Source organism: Fusarium solani (genome assembly GCF_023522795.1).
Source record: "Fusarium solani strain SB1 chromosome Unknown bctg00000001, whole genome shotgun sequence".
NCBI lineage: Eukaryota > Fungi > Ascomycota > Sordariomycetes > Hypocreales > Nectriaceae > Fusarium > Fusarium solani.
In genome coordinates this window covers 841,520-858,563 of record NW_027072156.1, presented here as the reverse complement: position 1 = coordinate 858,563, position 17,044 = coordinate 841,520, and the positions used below count along the sequence as shown (strand labels likewise).

The following is a 17,044-nucleotide window of genomic DNA, read 5'->3' as shown; positions in this document are numbered from 1 at the left end:
CGGTAGTCTGCGCCCAAGTCCAAATCCCGGCCTGTTTGTGGCTTCGTGTGGTCCCATCTTGCTTGCCGAGCATCCGATTTCCTTGCGCCCCATGACTAACATGTTCCATTGTCAGGTCCTTTTCGTTTTCTTTCTCTGACCCTGTCTCGTTTCGCTTCCTCCATGTCGTCTCAGCCCTTTGTGTGTTCCTCCGTCCACCCCGTTCCGTTCCGTTCCACTCGTCGTCCCTATGCATCATTCCCCCACGCTTCTCTTCTATACACCGCAGCTCTGCTCTCATACGGTTCAAGGTCAGGCAGGGTCTGACCTGGGAAGACCGAGCGGGTACAGACCACCACCGCCCGAGACTCACATGCAGCGCCTACACACACCTTAAGCCGCAATGGCCCTCATGAACGCCCGACTCTCGCTCCCTTGGATCACCTTGGCCATGGGGATGAGGTACGCCTTCTCATGGCCGTCCCCGGCTTGCAAATACCGCACGTACGCCTGCGCGATCTGGAACCACCACCTCTTCTCTGTGGCGCTCGATCCACTTCCCTGCCATACCCAGATGGCCTTGCCGCCGTCATCGAGCAGAAAGACATCACTGTCATCCAGGTCATCCCGCGACACGCGCTCCGCGTCCTTGACCAGGTCGAATGAGAGCTCCCCAGAAGAGTCGCTGAGTCTAAACAGCTTCTTGTTAGACGCCTGATCGACAGCGCGTGGCTGGACCCGTGAAGAGAACGGTCTCGCACAGCGGAATCCTTCCCGTGGTGTTTCATCGTCACCACCGAGGAGATCGACAACTCTTCGTGACCGGGATTCCTCCTGGGAGACGACCTCAACCTCGGAGTGCTTCGCGATTGTCATATCATGGACAACCTGAGCGGCCTTTGCCTTTTCCATCGGGCTGCAGTCTTTGCCCTGCCAGACCCAGATCTTCTCATCCGTATCCAGGACAAAGACGTCGGCGTCGTCCAGGCTCGCCCACGTCGGGTCCACTTGGTGCACCACGACCCCATTGACATTGACGCCAATAGCCGGGTTCTTAAAGACGCGCAGCAAGGTGGGCGTATCTCGGGAGGGCTCCTCCTCCTCCACATGCCGGAATCCAGACCGCGTTCCACCAGCCCGGATGGACATGCGTGGGAATAGGGCGAGGAACTCATCCGACGGGGCCTCCTGGATCTCTCGGTGCTGAGTGGCAGTCCCCTTGAGGAACTCATCTAGCTCGGCAGTCTTGTACGCCGCCGTCCCCGCCTCGTCCTGCGATGTATGCTTCCCTAGCCAAAAGAAGATGTCATGGGCAAGCCTCTCGATGCCGTCTTTGCCGTTGATCTTTTCAGAGTGCAGCACGATGAAGCTGTCCCCGTCGTAGAACTGCCCATAATTCTCCTCGGGCCATTGGACCACCTCGAACTGCTCGATCCGCCAGATGACTAGTCCAGCCTCGATGCCGACTTTGCCGTCATTCCATGCGGGCTCGGTGAGGGCAGAGTTGTACTTGACCTGATGGTCGATGTCGGTCCCGATAAGTTCCACGTTGCTGTCTCTGATGTCGTACTCTTTTGGATGGACCAGGCCATGGTTGGGCGCCATCTTTACGTCTCGTGAGTCAAATTCGACGCCAATTGAGTTTCTGTCGAGGCGAGTGAGCTCTCTCTTCCGCCTCTGCCGCAGTATTTTCGTAATGGTTCGAGGTTGTTTCAACTAGAGTAGCCAATGTTCCGGTTCCTTGGGAAGATGCGGAACTGCTGAATGCGGGGACTGGATGCATCCTGATTGGATCTTTTTGAAAAGGGCCGCTGACTGAGCAGTACAGTAAGCTTAAAGTGCTGATCCCTTGTTTAGGTGTTAACGGTGAATCAGATTCGAGTTTGACGGATGAGGCCGGTTGATCACTGCGGACCGGTTGCTGTCAGTGAGTGCTGGCTGCATGGGCGTTGAGACTAGTTGAAAGAGATCTGATTAAGGGGTGGTATCATGAGAGCATCATATTGCGTGCGGCGACAATCATTAACTGAAATAACTGATTGCCTTGTGTCAAGTCGAGTGAGGCGTCAAGAAGGATCATGGGAGAATCAAGTTGATTAAGTATAAGGTGTAGGGTTGCCAATTGTACGGGACACAATTCTTCAGCGACCCAAGTTGTTAACAACACTTCCCACCATGACGGCCACCTCCCGATCCCAATTCGCATCCGCCTTTGTCCTTGCCTTGGGCCCGGCGAGGGCGCTGTGTAGTTGTGATCCCTTGACGACAGCTTGACGGATTGCGTCGCCGACTGTGTTCTTGTTTGTGCGGAGAGTCCTAGCCACCACACCTCCTCGGTTCACAATATCCTGGACACGCGTAGCAAGACTGCTAGCCATTGTCCTCCAGAAAAACGACGCAAGACTTCCTGTCTCGAGATGTGCGAGGAGGAACTGGAGGAGATTTGTTTGGCTCGGCTGGTTGGTAGCTGGGAGCAAGGGATGACTTGGCGGTTTTGTTGACTCAAGCACAGCCTCAAGAGAGACAATGTTCTGACACTTGGCCATGACTTCGGTCAACGACTTTTCCAACGTCGGCAGCTGACCCAGAGATCGAGACAGAGCAGTGATGCTTGCCTGCAGTGCCGAACGGATATACGTCTCGAGAGCCTGGAGGAGTAGTCGTGGAGTCCACTTCTCGGGCTTGAAGCCAAGAGTTGGCGACAAGAGATACAGGGTAGTCAGAGCAGACACAGTCCTGGACTTGGTCTCGTCGACCTGAGCAAAGGTTGAAACGGACTGGACCGAGAACTCGCGAATGATTCTCTCCGCACGTTCACGAACTGATCGCTCGATTGGTGTGATGACGGTGTCCTGCAGGCTTCTGACTGTGTCGACTCGGTTCAGCCCGAACCCCTCCTCACCTGGGGCCTTGCGGTCAAGAACCTCCCGAAGCGACAGGATGGTGTAGGCGCATCGTACAAGAGCTCGATGGTCTTCCTTGCCAGACGCTCCAGATCCATTTCCAGGCAGTTCAAGCTCAGAGTGCTGGACCTCAAGCTGTCGGCCAAGCTGCAAACAGCGCCCAACTGATCGACCGAGCTTCAAAGTCTCCCACAGCCTAAGAGCCACAAGTCGAACTTCGTCGGCCTCAGCATGCTTATCGATAACCTCCTTCTCGAGTTGGCGGTAACTGTCGTTGAGACTCTTGATTTGGCCATCCAATTCGGCGACGATATGCTTGGAGGCTTGGGTCTGTTGCTGGGTGTAGTTGAGCAGCGGCACAGCCGAGCGGGTCGTCAAGACGTCGATATGGGAGTCAATCTCTTGGGCATCGAAAAGAACGCGGGATAGAGGCGTGGAGAGGTCGAGGGGCGTGTCGTTGGGGTTGTTGGTCGAGACAACGAGCGAGTTGGCAAAGGAAGCGGGGGAGAAATCAGGGTCAAGAAAGGTTTCGTAGTCGATGTACGAGGGCTCCTCGTCCGCTGTAGGGTCTGCCGCCATGATTGGATATGTTTGACAGATTCAATGGGTGTTGTATTTGTGGCTGCGACCGTTAAAGTTGGTGATGTTAATTTTGGTGTTGCACACACACAACGAACCTGAGCTTAAGGTTGGTGGATGTTCTGGAAGCTTGCTGGCCTTTTCGGGCATCGCTTCATCCTCGGAGGTACGTACCTTTTTCACCTGACTTGCATTGCAGACAGCAGCACCAAGAGTCCGGGGGTTAGCGGGCGATAGAGGCCCTTGGCACAGCAACCAATCAGTGGATCCAGTGCTTGGCTACGGGCCTGGCCACAGCGGAGGGCCTGCCCTGCAGTAGCTGCAGTGAGGTCATTGGGGCAAGGGTCGATTTGAAGATGAAGATGAAGCATCAGTTGAAGGCGAATTTGAAGAAGAATCGGCATTAAAGACGGGAGGAATGAATCAATCACCATTACCTCGGTTACTGTATTGTATACTTATCTACCCAGTTACTGTACAATGTCGCTTGATTCATTTGCTCTGCGTCATCTCATCTCCCATTCCGCGTATACTTGTATGAGAGAATTTCGACCCTCCCAACGGACCGCTCGGCATCCCCACCTCCGCAACCTCCGACAGAAAATGGGCCAATCCCGTCGTGTCAGCCGCGAGGCTTTTCCCGGTCGCAACGGCACGTCCGGCATTCGCGGGCGATCCAACCACTCGACGGGCAACGGGCGCCTCTTTTGTTTTTTTATTCCCTCCAACCGCCAAGTTTTTTCCATCCTTCTTTTTCCTTTCTTCATCTCGACATCTCCAACCTGTCCCCGTTGAGATCCTCGTCGAATTGAGCCATGTCCCTCCGGTGCTGAATTGCCTCGCTGCTTGACAATTCCCTCGATACCCCCGTCCCCTTGCAAAGGGCGAATTCGCCCCCAGTACCCGTACCCGTACCCGTATCCTGCATCACGACACTTGCAGCGCATCGAGACAAATCGGCCGCGGTGATTACTGCATGCTCAATCGATCGAGACGCGAGACGAACAGACAAGAGCCTCCAAGCTGCCCATCATGAGTGGCATCTACGACAATGCCGCCTCTATCCAGGCGCGCGACCTCTGGCCATGGCCCAAGGGCGATGACGAGAACGATACCGTCATCCAGGGCCTTCACTTCAACCTCACCACCCTCAAGCACTGGAACTACACCTGGTACAGCAACGAGACCGTCTCCAACGGCTCCAGGTGCTACATGACCAAGGCCCCGTACCTGTTCGTCGACCTTCTGGAGAACGGCACCTTTGTCAACTCGACCAAGTGCTACTCGGCTATCCTCCCCATCGGTACTCGCGGTCACGTCGGCATTGGCTTTGCCGTCGCCTTCGGAGTCGCTCTCGTTCTCAACCTCACTGTCCTGGCTAAGCACGGAAAGACATACCTCCCGCGCGAGAGCCGCTTCTATCCCATCGGTCGTCGCTGGCAATGGTACTGGGCCCTGTTCATCTCCGCCACTGCCCTTATCAGCTTGTTCGTCGGTGTGGATGTCGACCGGTATTACCTTCAGGAACTGCCTATCACCGTCAGCGTCTTCTTCTGGTATCTCTTGTGCATGGGAACTGTCGCCTTGACTTGGGAAGCGGTTCGTCACTGGGGCTCATGGCAGGAGCGCCAGTACATCGATCCCAATCCTTTCGAGTTGGCTACAGACGACCGTCGCGCCAAGGTTGAGTTCTACTTGCCCCTGTGGTTCTACCTCTGGCTCTGGTTGGTAAGTGTCTAATCAAGCTCTAATCAAATGATATATCAGGCTAACCCGTTGCTAGAACTTCTTCATGGTTGTCCCTCGTAGCTGGAAGTTTACTCAGCTTCAGCGCTCCCCCGAACAGATTCAAGACAAGGCCATCCCCGGTGCCACCAATGTTCGCTTCAAGATCGCTGCCTTCTTCCTCTTCGTCTCGTGGCTCACCATCGTCTACTCGCTGCGCCACTCGATCAAGCACTACAAGCCCCGTAACCGTGGCATCTTCAACCGCGCCGTTGGCTTCACTCGCGCTGTGCCCCTGCGCTTCTGGCTCATCATCCCCCTCTCTCTCGCCACCATTGCCTATCAGGCCTTCATCGCCTGGGAGTTTAAGTTTTCTCTCGTCAAGTTCGACGGAAACGTTGTGGTCATCTTCTGCTGGGGATACCTCCCTGCCCTCCTCATCCTCTACATCCAGTTCTTCTACGGCTTCGCCAGTCCCAACGAGGACAAGGAACTAATTCGTCAGAGGCATGAACGTGGTGAGGCCATCAACCGCGAGCTCGGCATCGTCAACAAGCCTGCCTGGTGGAGCCGCGTCAGGGGTGACCATCTCCTCAGCTTCAAGGACAAGCTCGCTCGCAACGTCCACGAGATTGGCGGCGGTAGAGCCACCGGTCGACGTGTTGAGGATGCCGCTGAGCGACACGTCCGAGAGGAGGCGTGGGCCAACGCCAGAAACGAGGAGGATATTGAGATGGCGCACATGCATCGACCCCTCGACGCTGCCAACAACCCGCGCATCGACCGCGCAGGTGTCAGCACCCTTCGCCCTCAGGCTTCGCAGACCTTTGTCACGCCTTATACCGGCAAGAACGAGCGTCGCCGGCACGAGCGCACCATGGAGGCTGTTGCGGGTATCCTCTTCCCCAATAACCTCGCCGAGGAGCGAGCCCGCCGTGAGGCCGACCTGGCTCTCGAGGGACCGCCTCCATACAGCGACAACGAACCCCGGGGTCGCCCCGAACGACGTCCTCGGGACGGACCGGATCCAACGGGCGGAGCAACAGCACCGAGACGACCAACTCGATCACGGCTCCGCCCCAGCAGGTCAGGAGCATGCTGGACGTCTAGGTTCCAGGTGCGTCGTGTTGTAGACTCCACGGGGCCTGCGGAACAGGTCCCGTGGCAAGGTATCAGATTCATGATTAGTACTGCATGTTGTTCTTATGCTGGGTATATCATAACGAGATAGGCGTCTGTATTCTTTGCATGACTTGGTTGGATTCAATGCGGTGTTAGATGATGGCATGCCCCCTGAACTACACTGGCATTACATGGTTATATAGCTAGATATGATCTGTATACGAAGACGATATGTTTTATGATTCATATCATTTTAATTGTCAATGACTTGCCTTCCCTTTCATGTCCATCTGACTGAGCTGGTGTGTACCGTTTAACGTGAGGCTATCTATAGCCAGCGTTAGTTTGATGCACGACATGCCATATTTACCCGAAGACTGATGTTTCTTTCTTTCTTTCTTTACATGTCATTCCGTGTATGTTCGTATTAGCAAATCTTACTACTCGAACTTACCATGTTATCAACTGGACCCATGCCCTCAAAGCAGTGTTCCTGTCAGCGCTCCGGCGCAGTATTTTGAAGCCATCTCGACTACCCTACACTACCACACAACGCAACAGGGGATGGGATGGGATCGACAACTTCGAAAGAACGATTCAAAAGATCGACACTAAGACCATCATCACGTCAACTCTCACCTCTTCTAGAAGCCTGATGTGCAGTAGCATCACATGTGTGTGCTGACCTATCTAGATTGACATAGATGATGGATCGACGCTGAGCCTCGCCACCACCATGGACCATCTAAGCACTCAACCACCTCTCAAACAAGGCAACTTTTGCCCACTAACGTTAGGACAAACAGTGTGGTGGTCTATCACGAGAATTATCCCGGCATCATGTAGCCTTTGTCTTTGTAAAAAGCCCCCCAAAGAGGCGGCATCGGGAAGCGTCACACCAGACAACAGCGTAAGCAAAATCCCCGAGTGGACGCCATCAAGAGGGGCAGTCCGGACGTGCCGACGTGGACATGGTGATTGAAATGGCAGCCGCCGAGGAATCCCAAACGTAGGAGAAGGATGGATGTAGGGCACTTCTGGAGGAATGGAGGCCCGTCAGACCCGGCTGAATCTCCGCATTGCCTCAAGGTCATGGTCAAGGATTACCCCGATATGCTTCCAGGTCGCACAAGAAGATCGCGAATGACGGGCTTCCATGTACATGCCAACCCATGCCATCCACGCACGCACGCGAATGAGGATACTTGCATGAAAGATCCATGCATGCAGCCATGATACGTAACAACGCAGCTGTGCTGTGCTGTGTCGGCCACAGGTCCGCCCCTTGGCCTGCTCCGATCCTGAAGAGCGGATAGGAGGACTCTGCCCTTGGCTGCATTCGGACGGACTCGCTGGGCGGAGAGAGAGACAGGCTGCGCATCTCGTGGCAGTCGAGTCTAAACATGGCGAGCCAGAGACACATGTTTGGAAGATCCACTAGAACAAGCAAGGGCTATGGAATTTTGGGTTTGAGTATAAAAGAGCGGTGTAGGAAGCAAGACCCGAACAAGAGAGGTCAAAGACGAGACGAGACAAGACGGGACAAGACGAGACAAGCAACTGCTGTGGACCACCAGCTAGAGTGGTCCGTCCGCTGGGCTACTGGCTGTGGCTTGGAGACAAAGACAGGACAGGACAGGGCGAAGCTGGCGGCTCTCTGATGCGTTGCGTTGCTAGGCACACTTCCTAGGCACACTAGACTAGACGATAGTCAGCCAGTGCCTGAGACTTCAAGAAACATGCCGAGCGCTTCAGGGCGACTCAGACTCAGTCATGAGTCGCGAGACGAGGCTGGGGAAGCTGATAGCCACCCGCTGAGCGCAACAAGGAGCACACGCACAGCACAGCACAGCACCCTCTTGACGATGGATAACGGGCGCCGGCCTGGCGTTGGCCGCATCAGAGTCCCTTGCTTCACCGGCCGCCTATGATGAGTGGTGTCCCCCCGCCTATCGAGTTGTCACATGGGGTGTCGGAATGGGCGGGCGCGGGGGCTCAAGTGCGTGTCTGAATGGAGTCGGTGTCGTCAACTTTTACTTGGTGTGCCAGTCGAGCAACCTCTGCGGACGATTTGGGCCAAGGCCGTGCAGCCCTTTTGGGGGCCAAGTTCTGAGGGTGGGTATCTCTGTCGTCAACCTGCGCCGTGCCTTGCATTTGGTGGCATGATTGGAGAGCGGGCCAAAGGCTAGATTGAGGGCTCGGGCAGTAGCCCAGGAACGATCAGGGGACTGGGAGCGAGATGGATGTTTCATGGACAGCGATGCGAGGGCATCCTGCATAGATCCATCCGTTGGGACTGCTTGTTGTTTGATGCTGACAGGCAGCGAAACTCTGAATAGCTCCAGGCTGAGCCGGTTGGCAACTTGTGCGCCTCGCTGGAACTTGAATTGAGTGCGGTACTAGCTCCCTTCCATGGCCATCGAGAAGTGCTTGTCTCGACGCTTCTCAACCCAATCTTGGATTCGACTTCTTGACTGGTCCCCAAACAGGAAATGTCAATCAATATACCCAGAGACTCAGCGCGGGCCACGCCAGCAAACCTACCATCATGGTAGCACTGTCAACCAGCCACGACCGACGACAGTTGAGGGAGAGCAAGACCCTCAATGTTGATCGCCAACACCAAGTGGAGCTGTCATGGTGAGGAGGCGCAAACGGCGGCAGCCCTAGAGGCGGCTGGTTGCGTGCCTTTAGTGTACTGTAGGCAGGTTAAATCCCCCATCCTTGGGACCCCATCATGACCCTCGGCGCGTCTGCGAGAAAACGGCGGCAGGCGGTTATGATGCAGGGAGGCGGAGGCTCATGGAGAGACGGATGGGAAACGCTACTGTCGCACGTAAAAGGGAGCAGCTGCGGTGCGGTGAGCCAGTCTGTAGCCTGCCGGGGCCATCCATCAATCTCGAATTTCCATGATCCACGGCTGAATGTGGAAAATGAGGAGATTGAGGCTGGAAGTCTAATCGATAAGACAAAGCGACTGGATTGCCACAAAGATCTAAGCGCCAATAGCAGGGTCGAACCGGCCTGTTGTCTGCGAGAGTAAACATTGTCGATTGCTTTTGGAAGGGATTCCGATCGACTTGGCGTGTTAACGTGCTTAGCGCCATCTCTAAGGTGTAGGTGTCGATTCGCCCGGGAACGACTCTTGATACCTGCTGCTGGGATCAAAGGGTGCAAGCAAAGAATTCAGGGTACATGCAACATCCAATTGCGAGTTGGAGATTGATAGAGGAGGGTTTCTTTGAGTGACGATCATCGTGGAGGATTAGACCCCCCAGCGCACGGATCCATTAACAGGACAGGGGGAACCCTGGATTCAGGGCCCAGCTCTTATCGATAGAGGGAGGGTCACGGGATGCACTGATGACGGGAAAGAGGGGAGCAAGGAAGGAGGGAGGGGGTGGGGTATCATCAATGGAGGGGTCGGAGAGGAGAGGGGAGGGAGGGGCAGGGAAGGAGCGAGCGAAGGAGTGCCTGCTTGAGCCACTAGGAGGAGCAGCACCATCTGACGTTGGAGGAGATGCTAGACTATCACGCGGGTTACACATACAATGCAAAGCAAATGACAACTATTCGGTCAACACTCCTATGCCGTGTCTTTGCTCAAGACTGTCTTTACCTTTTTGTCCACTAGCATCTGCCGATAGGAACCGTCAAAGCACGGGCAATACAGTACCCAGCTGAGATGCCAGCTCCCTTCCAGGCACGGCTTCCACCACATCCCGTCCACGTCGGCGTCCACGAGTCCCAACCACCTCGACTTTGAAAAAATTTATTAAAAGTCAATTTCAATCGGCCGCCCCCGATCTAGCTGACTTGTGACGGCAAGTGGGAGATGCTGGTATACGAACGAGTCAACCAGGGCCACAATTCGCGGCTCCTCAGGTGGCCGGAAACAGGCCCTTGAAAGCATGTACACCTCGGTTCCTGTGCAAGGGCGACTATCTCCGCTTCCAATATCGCCGACGATATCGTCATAAATCTGGGCGTCCTCGATTGGCTACTAGGTGTGTCCCGTGATCTCGAATTGACTCAAGCAACGACGTTGCAAAAAGGTACAGCTCACTGATCAGGCAAGCAGACGCCGCAGTATGTGAGACAGGTTGAGACTGCAGAAACGCAAGCGCGCACAACGCCAATGTTACACCAAAGACCAGATGCCAAATGCTTACAGAGGCTGGCTCCCACATTGGCCGACCCCTCCGAGCTGCTGGTGCGAGCGCCGCCGTGCAACCACAAGGCCGCTCACTACTCATTGCCGCGTTGTATTCGGCCAAAGGAACAAGGCTCAGGATATCGATAGTATTTCCTTGCTCCAGCCTCCCTGTTCTTGAGGGGTTCATGTGGCTCTGCTCTAAGTGCTCGGACGGGTTCCTTGGCCACGGGACAAACTAGCCACGATCCACCAGGTTTAGGCCCGTCCACAAGCACACACCGCCGTGAGACACGGGCCTGGTACATGCCGTTGAGGCACATGTTGGCAAGACGAGGAGCAACAGCATCAACGATAGCAACAGAAGCAACAGCTTGTGTCTGTATTTCTCTTGGAGCCTCTGCCACGTTCATCGGGAAGATTTGAAACTTGCTCTGGGGGCAGTACACAGCACCAGGCCACAAGAGCTCAATGCGTCATGCGAGGTCAGCACTGGGTTCTTGCACGGCATCTTCGGCTGACCCTGGGACGTTGATGCTTAGCCTAGACGGCCAGCCTGGTCCCCTCGATACCTGGCAGTACCTACTTGCACGCCATTCGTATTTTGTTGGTCAGGGCACGATGGCAATCTTCATAGCGAGTCTCCACGCATGGTCAAGGCACCTCACGTCATTGCTCGCTCCCGGCCGCCGCCCCAGCGCGGCAGATGATGGGAGGGTCGATCGCGTTACAGTAGTCGGTCAACCATGTGCTCTCGAGCCTTTTTATCGCTCATGGCTGTCACCCTCAATGGTGGGCATTTTAGTCGACCAGGCCGTCAGTTTCAACGCGAATTACGGAGCAGGAGAGACATGCAGCGATGGACTTGACGAGGGGAAATCCAACGGCCTGAGCAGGTGGTGGGCAAGGCCATGTTCGCAGGGTTGCACTCAGCTAGAGACGCAACTCTGGATCCCCGCACTAAGATGTTCATCATCGATTCCATCTCATGCCCAGCGAGCTGCGGGATCCAGGCACCATCACATCACAAGCTGCCTATCATCAAGCCTACAACCGCAAGCAGGTCGTGCCGCATCAGACGTTAGGTACGCGGTGAGGGGTCGAGTATCAGATTGGGCGGCATGGGTAAGCCGGGCGCTTCCAGGGCCAGATGACCTTGAAGCCTGCCGGAGGTCCCTGGAAAGACTCGGGATGGATGGGGATGGGCAAGGGGAAGGGACGGGGCCCTAAAAACGAAAACGGATGTCCCATTTCGTCGACTCTGGATCCCTCTTCTGGCATGCCACGAGTGTGACCGGAGCAACCTGAAATACGCAGTCGACGATTCTGTACAGATACCGGAATCGTGCTGTCCTCGCAGGACAAAACCGGGGACTTGCAAGGTCAGGTCAACCCGCTGGGGCCCGCTCACGGCCCCTTGCGGCCGGCCAGGGACGGCTTCGCTTCGAGCCAAGCAGAAGATTTCGGCTCACCATGCCACTGGTTCGAGGTTTATTTTTACATCGCACAGCAGCGGCGGACGGGTCCCCTGTGAATCAAAGCGCCGCCTCTGACCCTCCGTGACATGGCCCCTGGCCCACTCAGAACAAGTCGAGGACCCAGCCCCTCGCATGCATGCTGGACCCAACTGGGACGGCCATGTCGCGAAGCCTGCATGTTGGTTTGTGCCCTGACCGAAGAGAGGGCAGTGGACAGTGGACAGAGGATGGCCCGCTTCACGTATCGAAACCTTTTGGCCAACGTGTTGCGTCGTCGCACCCCGCAGATTGATTGCCTTTGGAGCGACGGAATCAACGTTTCTGAACTTCGTCATGGCAAAGAGGAGAAGTCGCAAGGCTGACGAGATGCTATTTGAAAGGTTCAACCTTTTTCAAAGTACCAAAAAATTAATGACCCAGCTGTTACTCGTGGGCTGGAACTAGCTGGGAACTGCGTCCACACAGGGCTTACAGGGGGCCATACCTCGCATGGATCATATCAGGTACTGGACGCTATGTACCTGGCCCGCCCCCTGCTAACCGGTGCAGGTGACCTGTACCTGACGTCTCTGACATGGCCGGACTGCGTGTTTAATGCAGTCGGTTGCTGAAGTTGCTCCGTGTTCTTGGGCGTACAGGTCGTCCTTACGCAAGCCGCAGAATTATTCAGCGAGGGGCGCGGTGCGACTCCAACGAGGGTGCACATGTTGGATACCAGACCCGTGTGCTTGGTTTATCATACCAGGTACTAATCGAAGCAAGAAGGCCAGAGCCTCGCTCGCTCGCTTGCCGCCCACTCTCCATCCCCATTCCACCCCATCTGTGAGGGTAAGAAGGAAGACGCAGAGTCACCGCTCTGGACATGGATTCGACTCTCGTCACTCGAGCAAGCGAACGAACGGTCGCAGCGTGAAAAGCGGAGCTTCTAGAGTATCCATCTGGCTTGCTGGCTGGCGCCTGGAGACGAAGACGGCAGAACCCAAGAAAGAGCGCCGAGCATCCAGTGCCAGCCTCGATTTACAGCCCTAGGGGATTAGGTTCTCGTCCGTCTCTCACACACAGGGTGATCCGGGTCGATGAGCATGACAAAAGCGAGGGCAACTGTCCGAGGTGGCTGGTCTCGGGGCTGATTGGACGGGCAACGCGACTAACAAAGACTCGGGCTTAGTTAGAGTAGGGGAAGGGAACTGGGCGACTCGATCCATGCCTCCATCCACCCATCCCATCCATCCCATCCCATCCCATCCCATCCCGGATCCGGACTCCACCGATTTGGGGCGGAAAAGCAACCATAGACATACATCATCGCCACGCTTGCCCCTGCGGCCCTGCCACTTTTCCCTTTGGTGCCCCTGTCTCGACTCACGAGTCGCAACTCTGTGTGTGCTCTGTTCTGCCTGTCAACCTTTTCATCTGCGTCACGCACCTCACCTACACCTACAGTACCTGCTGTCGGCTCTCGCTTCTTCTTGCTGCCTTGATGAACACTCGGAGTTGACGAACAGCAAGCCTCGAAAGGCGTCAAAGCAAACAGACTTGAGAGCATCCAGAATCGAGCCGGCTGGTCGGACTCTATTGCTCTCACTCTCACTCGCTGCAGAGCCCCAGGGCCAAGCCAGCAAGTCAAGTCAGTCAGTGTCAGTGCTACGGATCTAGGCCCTGGCCTGGCTCGCTTGCATCACCACTACGCACGCCGCCCTCCCCCACCGGCATTTCTGCGCCAGACCTTACTGCGGCGTTGGTAGGAGTCTGAGAACGCCTCTTCTCATCCTCTTACAACTCTCACACACGGTCTCCCTGTTTCTCCATCCTCGCTGTCTCTCCCCCCTCAACTCCCTTACTTCTATCCACCTCCCCCCTCCGGGATCCGCCCTCAACTTCGACTCATCCCGCCCCCCGCCCTAGGTCTATCTCTATCTGACGGACGTCCTGCCCCTCCGGACTACAACCTCTTATCTCCATCCTCCCCCGTCGGTGCCTCTTGTTCGCTTGAGGTGTGCGCTTGCCCGACAAGAACCGCCCCGCGTCCCGCTGACCAACTCGCTGGTCAACTCGCAATTCTATTCTCAGCCTCATCACGACTGCTGGTCTGGTCTGGCCTACCAAAGTGCGAATAACCTAGTCCCGACAGCATCTAGCGGCACACAAGGAGTACCCGACCGGCTGCGCTCTCTCGTGCGTGTGCGACATTGACGTTGCATCTTTACAACCCTCTTTCTCACCCTTTTCCGACTGGTGATCCCGCGAAACGACACTGCATCCATCGCACCGCCGTCTGTACCTAGCATCGCCATCGATAACACCCCCCGACCTCTGTCGCCATGGCGGCCGCATTCCGACCAGTGAATTCGCCGCTGGCAAACCCCGTCTCGCGCGAAGACGTCATGGCTTCGTCGCCCGCTACCCCTCGACCCAACACAGCGCCTCACACGCATCCCTCAAGACCTATCGACGATGGTGCGACTCCGACCCGAGCGACGTTCAATGTTTCCATGGCTAGCCAGAAGCCGCTCCCCTCCAGTCCGTTCCCGCAGAGTGTGCAGGTACCCGATTCAGCACCTAAACCGAGGATGCCTAGACGCCATAACTCTCGACACTCTAACAAGTCGGCGGATTCGGGCGATGTGGAGATGGACGATTCCGATGGAGAGACTGGCACGATCGAAGAGGGCCAGGCTTCGGACGAGGAAAGTGTCGGCGCCGAGGGAACACGATCGAGCAAGAAGAAGAAGTCGCAGCGCTTTTACTGCACTGACTACCCGCCTTGTAACCTGAGCTTCACCCGGAGTGAGCATTTGGCGAGGCATATCAGGTGCGTCAACTCGTATTTTGCTTCTGAAAGTCATGCTTACAGGAATCAACAGGAAACATACAGGCGAACGACCCTTTCAGTGTCACTGCTCGCGACGTTTTTCGCGGCTGGACAACTTGAGGCAACATGCGCAGACTGTTCATGTCAACGAGAATATTCCCATGGATTCGCTGGCAGCTACCGGTTCTCGGTTCCAGCGTCAGATGCGACCAGATCGTGTACGGCAGGCTGGAAATAGAGCGCGGGCATCTACTGGTGGAAGCGCTGGCGGGCCACAGCGAGGGCATTCCAAGTCCTTGTCTACTTCTAGCATCACGAGCGTTAGCTCTGTTGGCTCTGCATATAGCGTTCACGCCGATGCTCGTCGAAGGCCCGCTCCTCTGGTGATGGCTGACCCACGATCGCGATTGTCCCTGGAGTCGTATCGAAGCGCCGCCGATAGCACCTATTCGTCTTACCGACCTGCATCTCCAAGCGACTTTGGGACACCAACCTCATCCAACTTCTCGACCGGACAGAGCAGCCCTCGATGGGTTGCAGGGGTTAATTCTCCTTCTTCTCACTCACGATCCCAGAGCATGTATGCCCCCGGAACTCGGACTCCCGGCCGTCGACTGAGCGTTCCTTCTGGTGCTAACCCGTTCCAATCGCCATCGGGTCTGGTTGCAGGAAGGCCAGTCTTTGGACCTGGTGGTGCTAATGCTTCGAATGTGGGCGCTTTCCCATCAGCCAACGGTATTGTTGCGTCCCCGAATGCTTCAACCGCTCCATGGCCACCAAGGGAATCAATGTCTGAGAGTGAATGGCGTCGACGGACCTGGCACCCGGACAGCCGCAATGTTAATGGAAACCCCAGTCAGCTGAGCTCCGTTGTGAACCAGTCTTCGGTTCGCCCGAACCCGCCACCGCCGATCGCGAATCCCGCGACCTCCCAGTCGTCATTCCGTCTTCCAGGTATCGAGTCGTTTGACCCTATTCCTCCTCGACCTGGAAGTCCTGCTAGGAGGCCCCCATCGCCCATGGTTATCGATTCCGAGGCTCACCCACGAGCTTCTTACCAGCCGCACCTTGTCGAGACGCCCATGCAGGACGAGAGACGAAATCTCAACATGTACGACGCCAGCCTGCAACGTGGTCTCAACCGGCTCGATATCAACCACAGCACTCCACCTCGGGACAGCGCTGGAGCATGGGCTTCTGAGGCAAACAAGGCAGTACAGGCACAGGCCGAGCAGGTCCGACTTAACCCTCCAACTGTCCGGTTCGAGGACCAGCCTCCTCCAGCCTATGCTGCTCCCAAGCCTGCTGTTGCAGCGCGGGCTATGCATCAGCACACCATGTCAGCTCCGTCCATCACGACAACACGGGACAGCAAGCGTCACGGTTGGTACCATGGGCCTGTCTCTGCTCATCGGGAGGGCAGACCTCAAGAGCAGCCAGACCCTCGGGTGGCCCATGTTGATCGGATGGTGCACCCCAACTTTACCGGCTTTAGCGGGTTTCCTGTTAAGGAGTCGCCACAGCACCACCAACAACCTCCACCGCATCCTCAACAGCAGCAGCAAGGCCAGCCTCAACACCCGCAACAGCAACCAGGTCGACCGGGTAGTAACGACTCTCTGGGGCGTTTGGAGGCTCTGGTAGCTGTTGCAACGAGTGAAGGGTCAACCGCTGCGGCTTACTGATCGCGAGCATCGGCTCTCGACAATTCAGTCGTTTCCTCCACACTCGCCTTCTTCTCTCCTAACTCCTCACACTCAGCCGTTTCCGGACGGCAATGATTTTAACGACTTTATGACGAAATTCCTTTTAATGTGGGCATCGAGCTTTTGTTTTGTTTTGATTTGTTTCAGTTCCGGAAGCGGGAATGAAGCGCATTGCGGCATGACTTGTTTACATGGATGATACATGAACTCTCTTTTTCCTCACTCAAGCTGACGATATCCCTACTCGGATGGTTTTTGATGTTTACGGACTCGAATGGCAGCATATACACGATATCCCAGCTCCGCAGCTCGCTTCAGGGACCGACATTCACTTCAACTTTGCTCCAAATTGACTCTGGTTTGGATCATGGGAGTTGGCGAGGCAGTCACGACTTTTTAGATGGTTTTTCTTTTTGGGTTATGTTTGTTTTGTCGAGGGCATCTCGACTCATCCCCTATGAACTGGACACGGTCAACTGGGGCGAAGGAGGACTTTGTGCGTCGATACGATACCCTGATTTTGGCTGGGATTATATGGGCACGGTTTTGACCAATTCTACGAGTTGAACGCACGCTCTACTCGACGA

At 55.8% G+C, this 17,044-nt stretch overlaps 4 protein-coding genes across 4 annotated transcripts; 2 read left to right on the top strand and 2 right to left on the bottom strand.

Moving 5' to 3' along the window:
* Positions 1 to 372: 372 nt before the first annotated feature.
* Positions 373 to 1,584, bottom strand: MRS44_002377 (uncharacterized protein; the record flags this gene model as incomplete). Its single annotated transcript, XM_065622800.1, has 1 exon — positions 373 to 1,584. The coding sequence occupies one exon, from the start codon at positions 1,582 to 1,584 to the stop codon at positions 373 to 375; it is 1,212 nt and encodes a 403-aa protein (XP_065478872.1).
* Positions 1,585 to 2,120: 536 nt separating this feature from the next.
* Positions 2,121 to 3,461, bottom strand: MRS44_002376 (uncharacterized protein; the record flags this gene model as incomplete). Its single annotated transcript, XM_046284848.2, has 1 exon — positions 2,121 to 3,461. One exon carries the CDS (start codon positions 3,459 to 3,461, stop codon positions 2,121 to 2,123), a length of 1,341 nt encoding a protein of 446 aa, XP_046126950.1.
* Positions 3,462 to 4,493: 1,032 nt separating this feature from the next.
* On the top strand, positions 4,494 to 6,417 carry MRS44_002375 (uncharacterized protein; the record flags this gene model as incomplete). Its single annotated transcript, XM_046273060.2, has 2 exons — positions 4,494 to 5,189; positions 5,245 to 6,417. The coding sequence occupies 2 exons, from the start codon at positions 4,494 to 4,496 to the stop codon at positions 6,415 to 6,417; spliced, it is 1,869 nt and encodes a 622-aa protein (XP_046126949.2).
* Positions 6,418 to 14,260: 7,843 nt separating this feature from the next.
* MRS44_002374 (uncharacterized protein) lies at positions 14,261 to 16,436 on the top strand (the record flags this gene model as incomplete). The annotated part of the gene is made up of 2 exons (XM_065622799.1): positions 14,261 to 14,751; positions 14,804 to 16,436. The coding sequence occupies 2 exons, from the start codon at positions 14,261 to 14,263 to the stop codon at positions 16,434 to 16,436; spliced, it is 2,124 nt and encodes a 707-aa protein (XP_065478871.1).
* Positions 16,437 to 17,044: the final 608 nt, after the last annotated feature.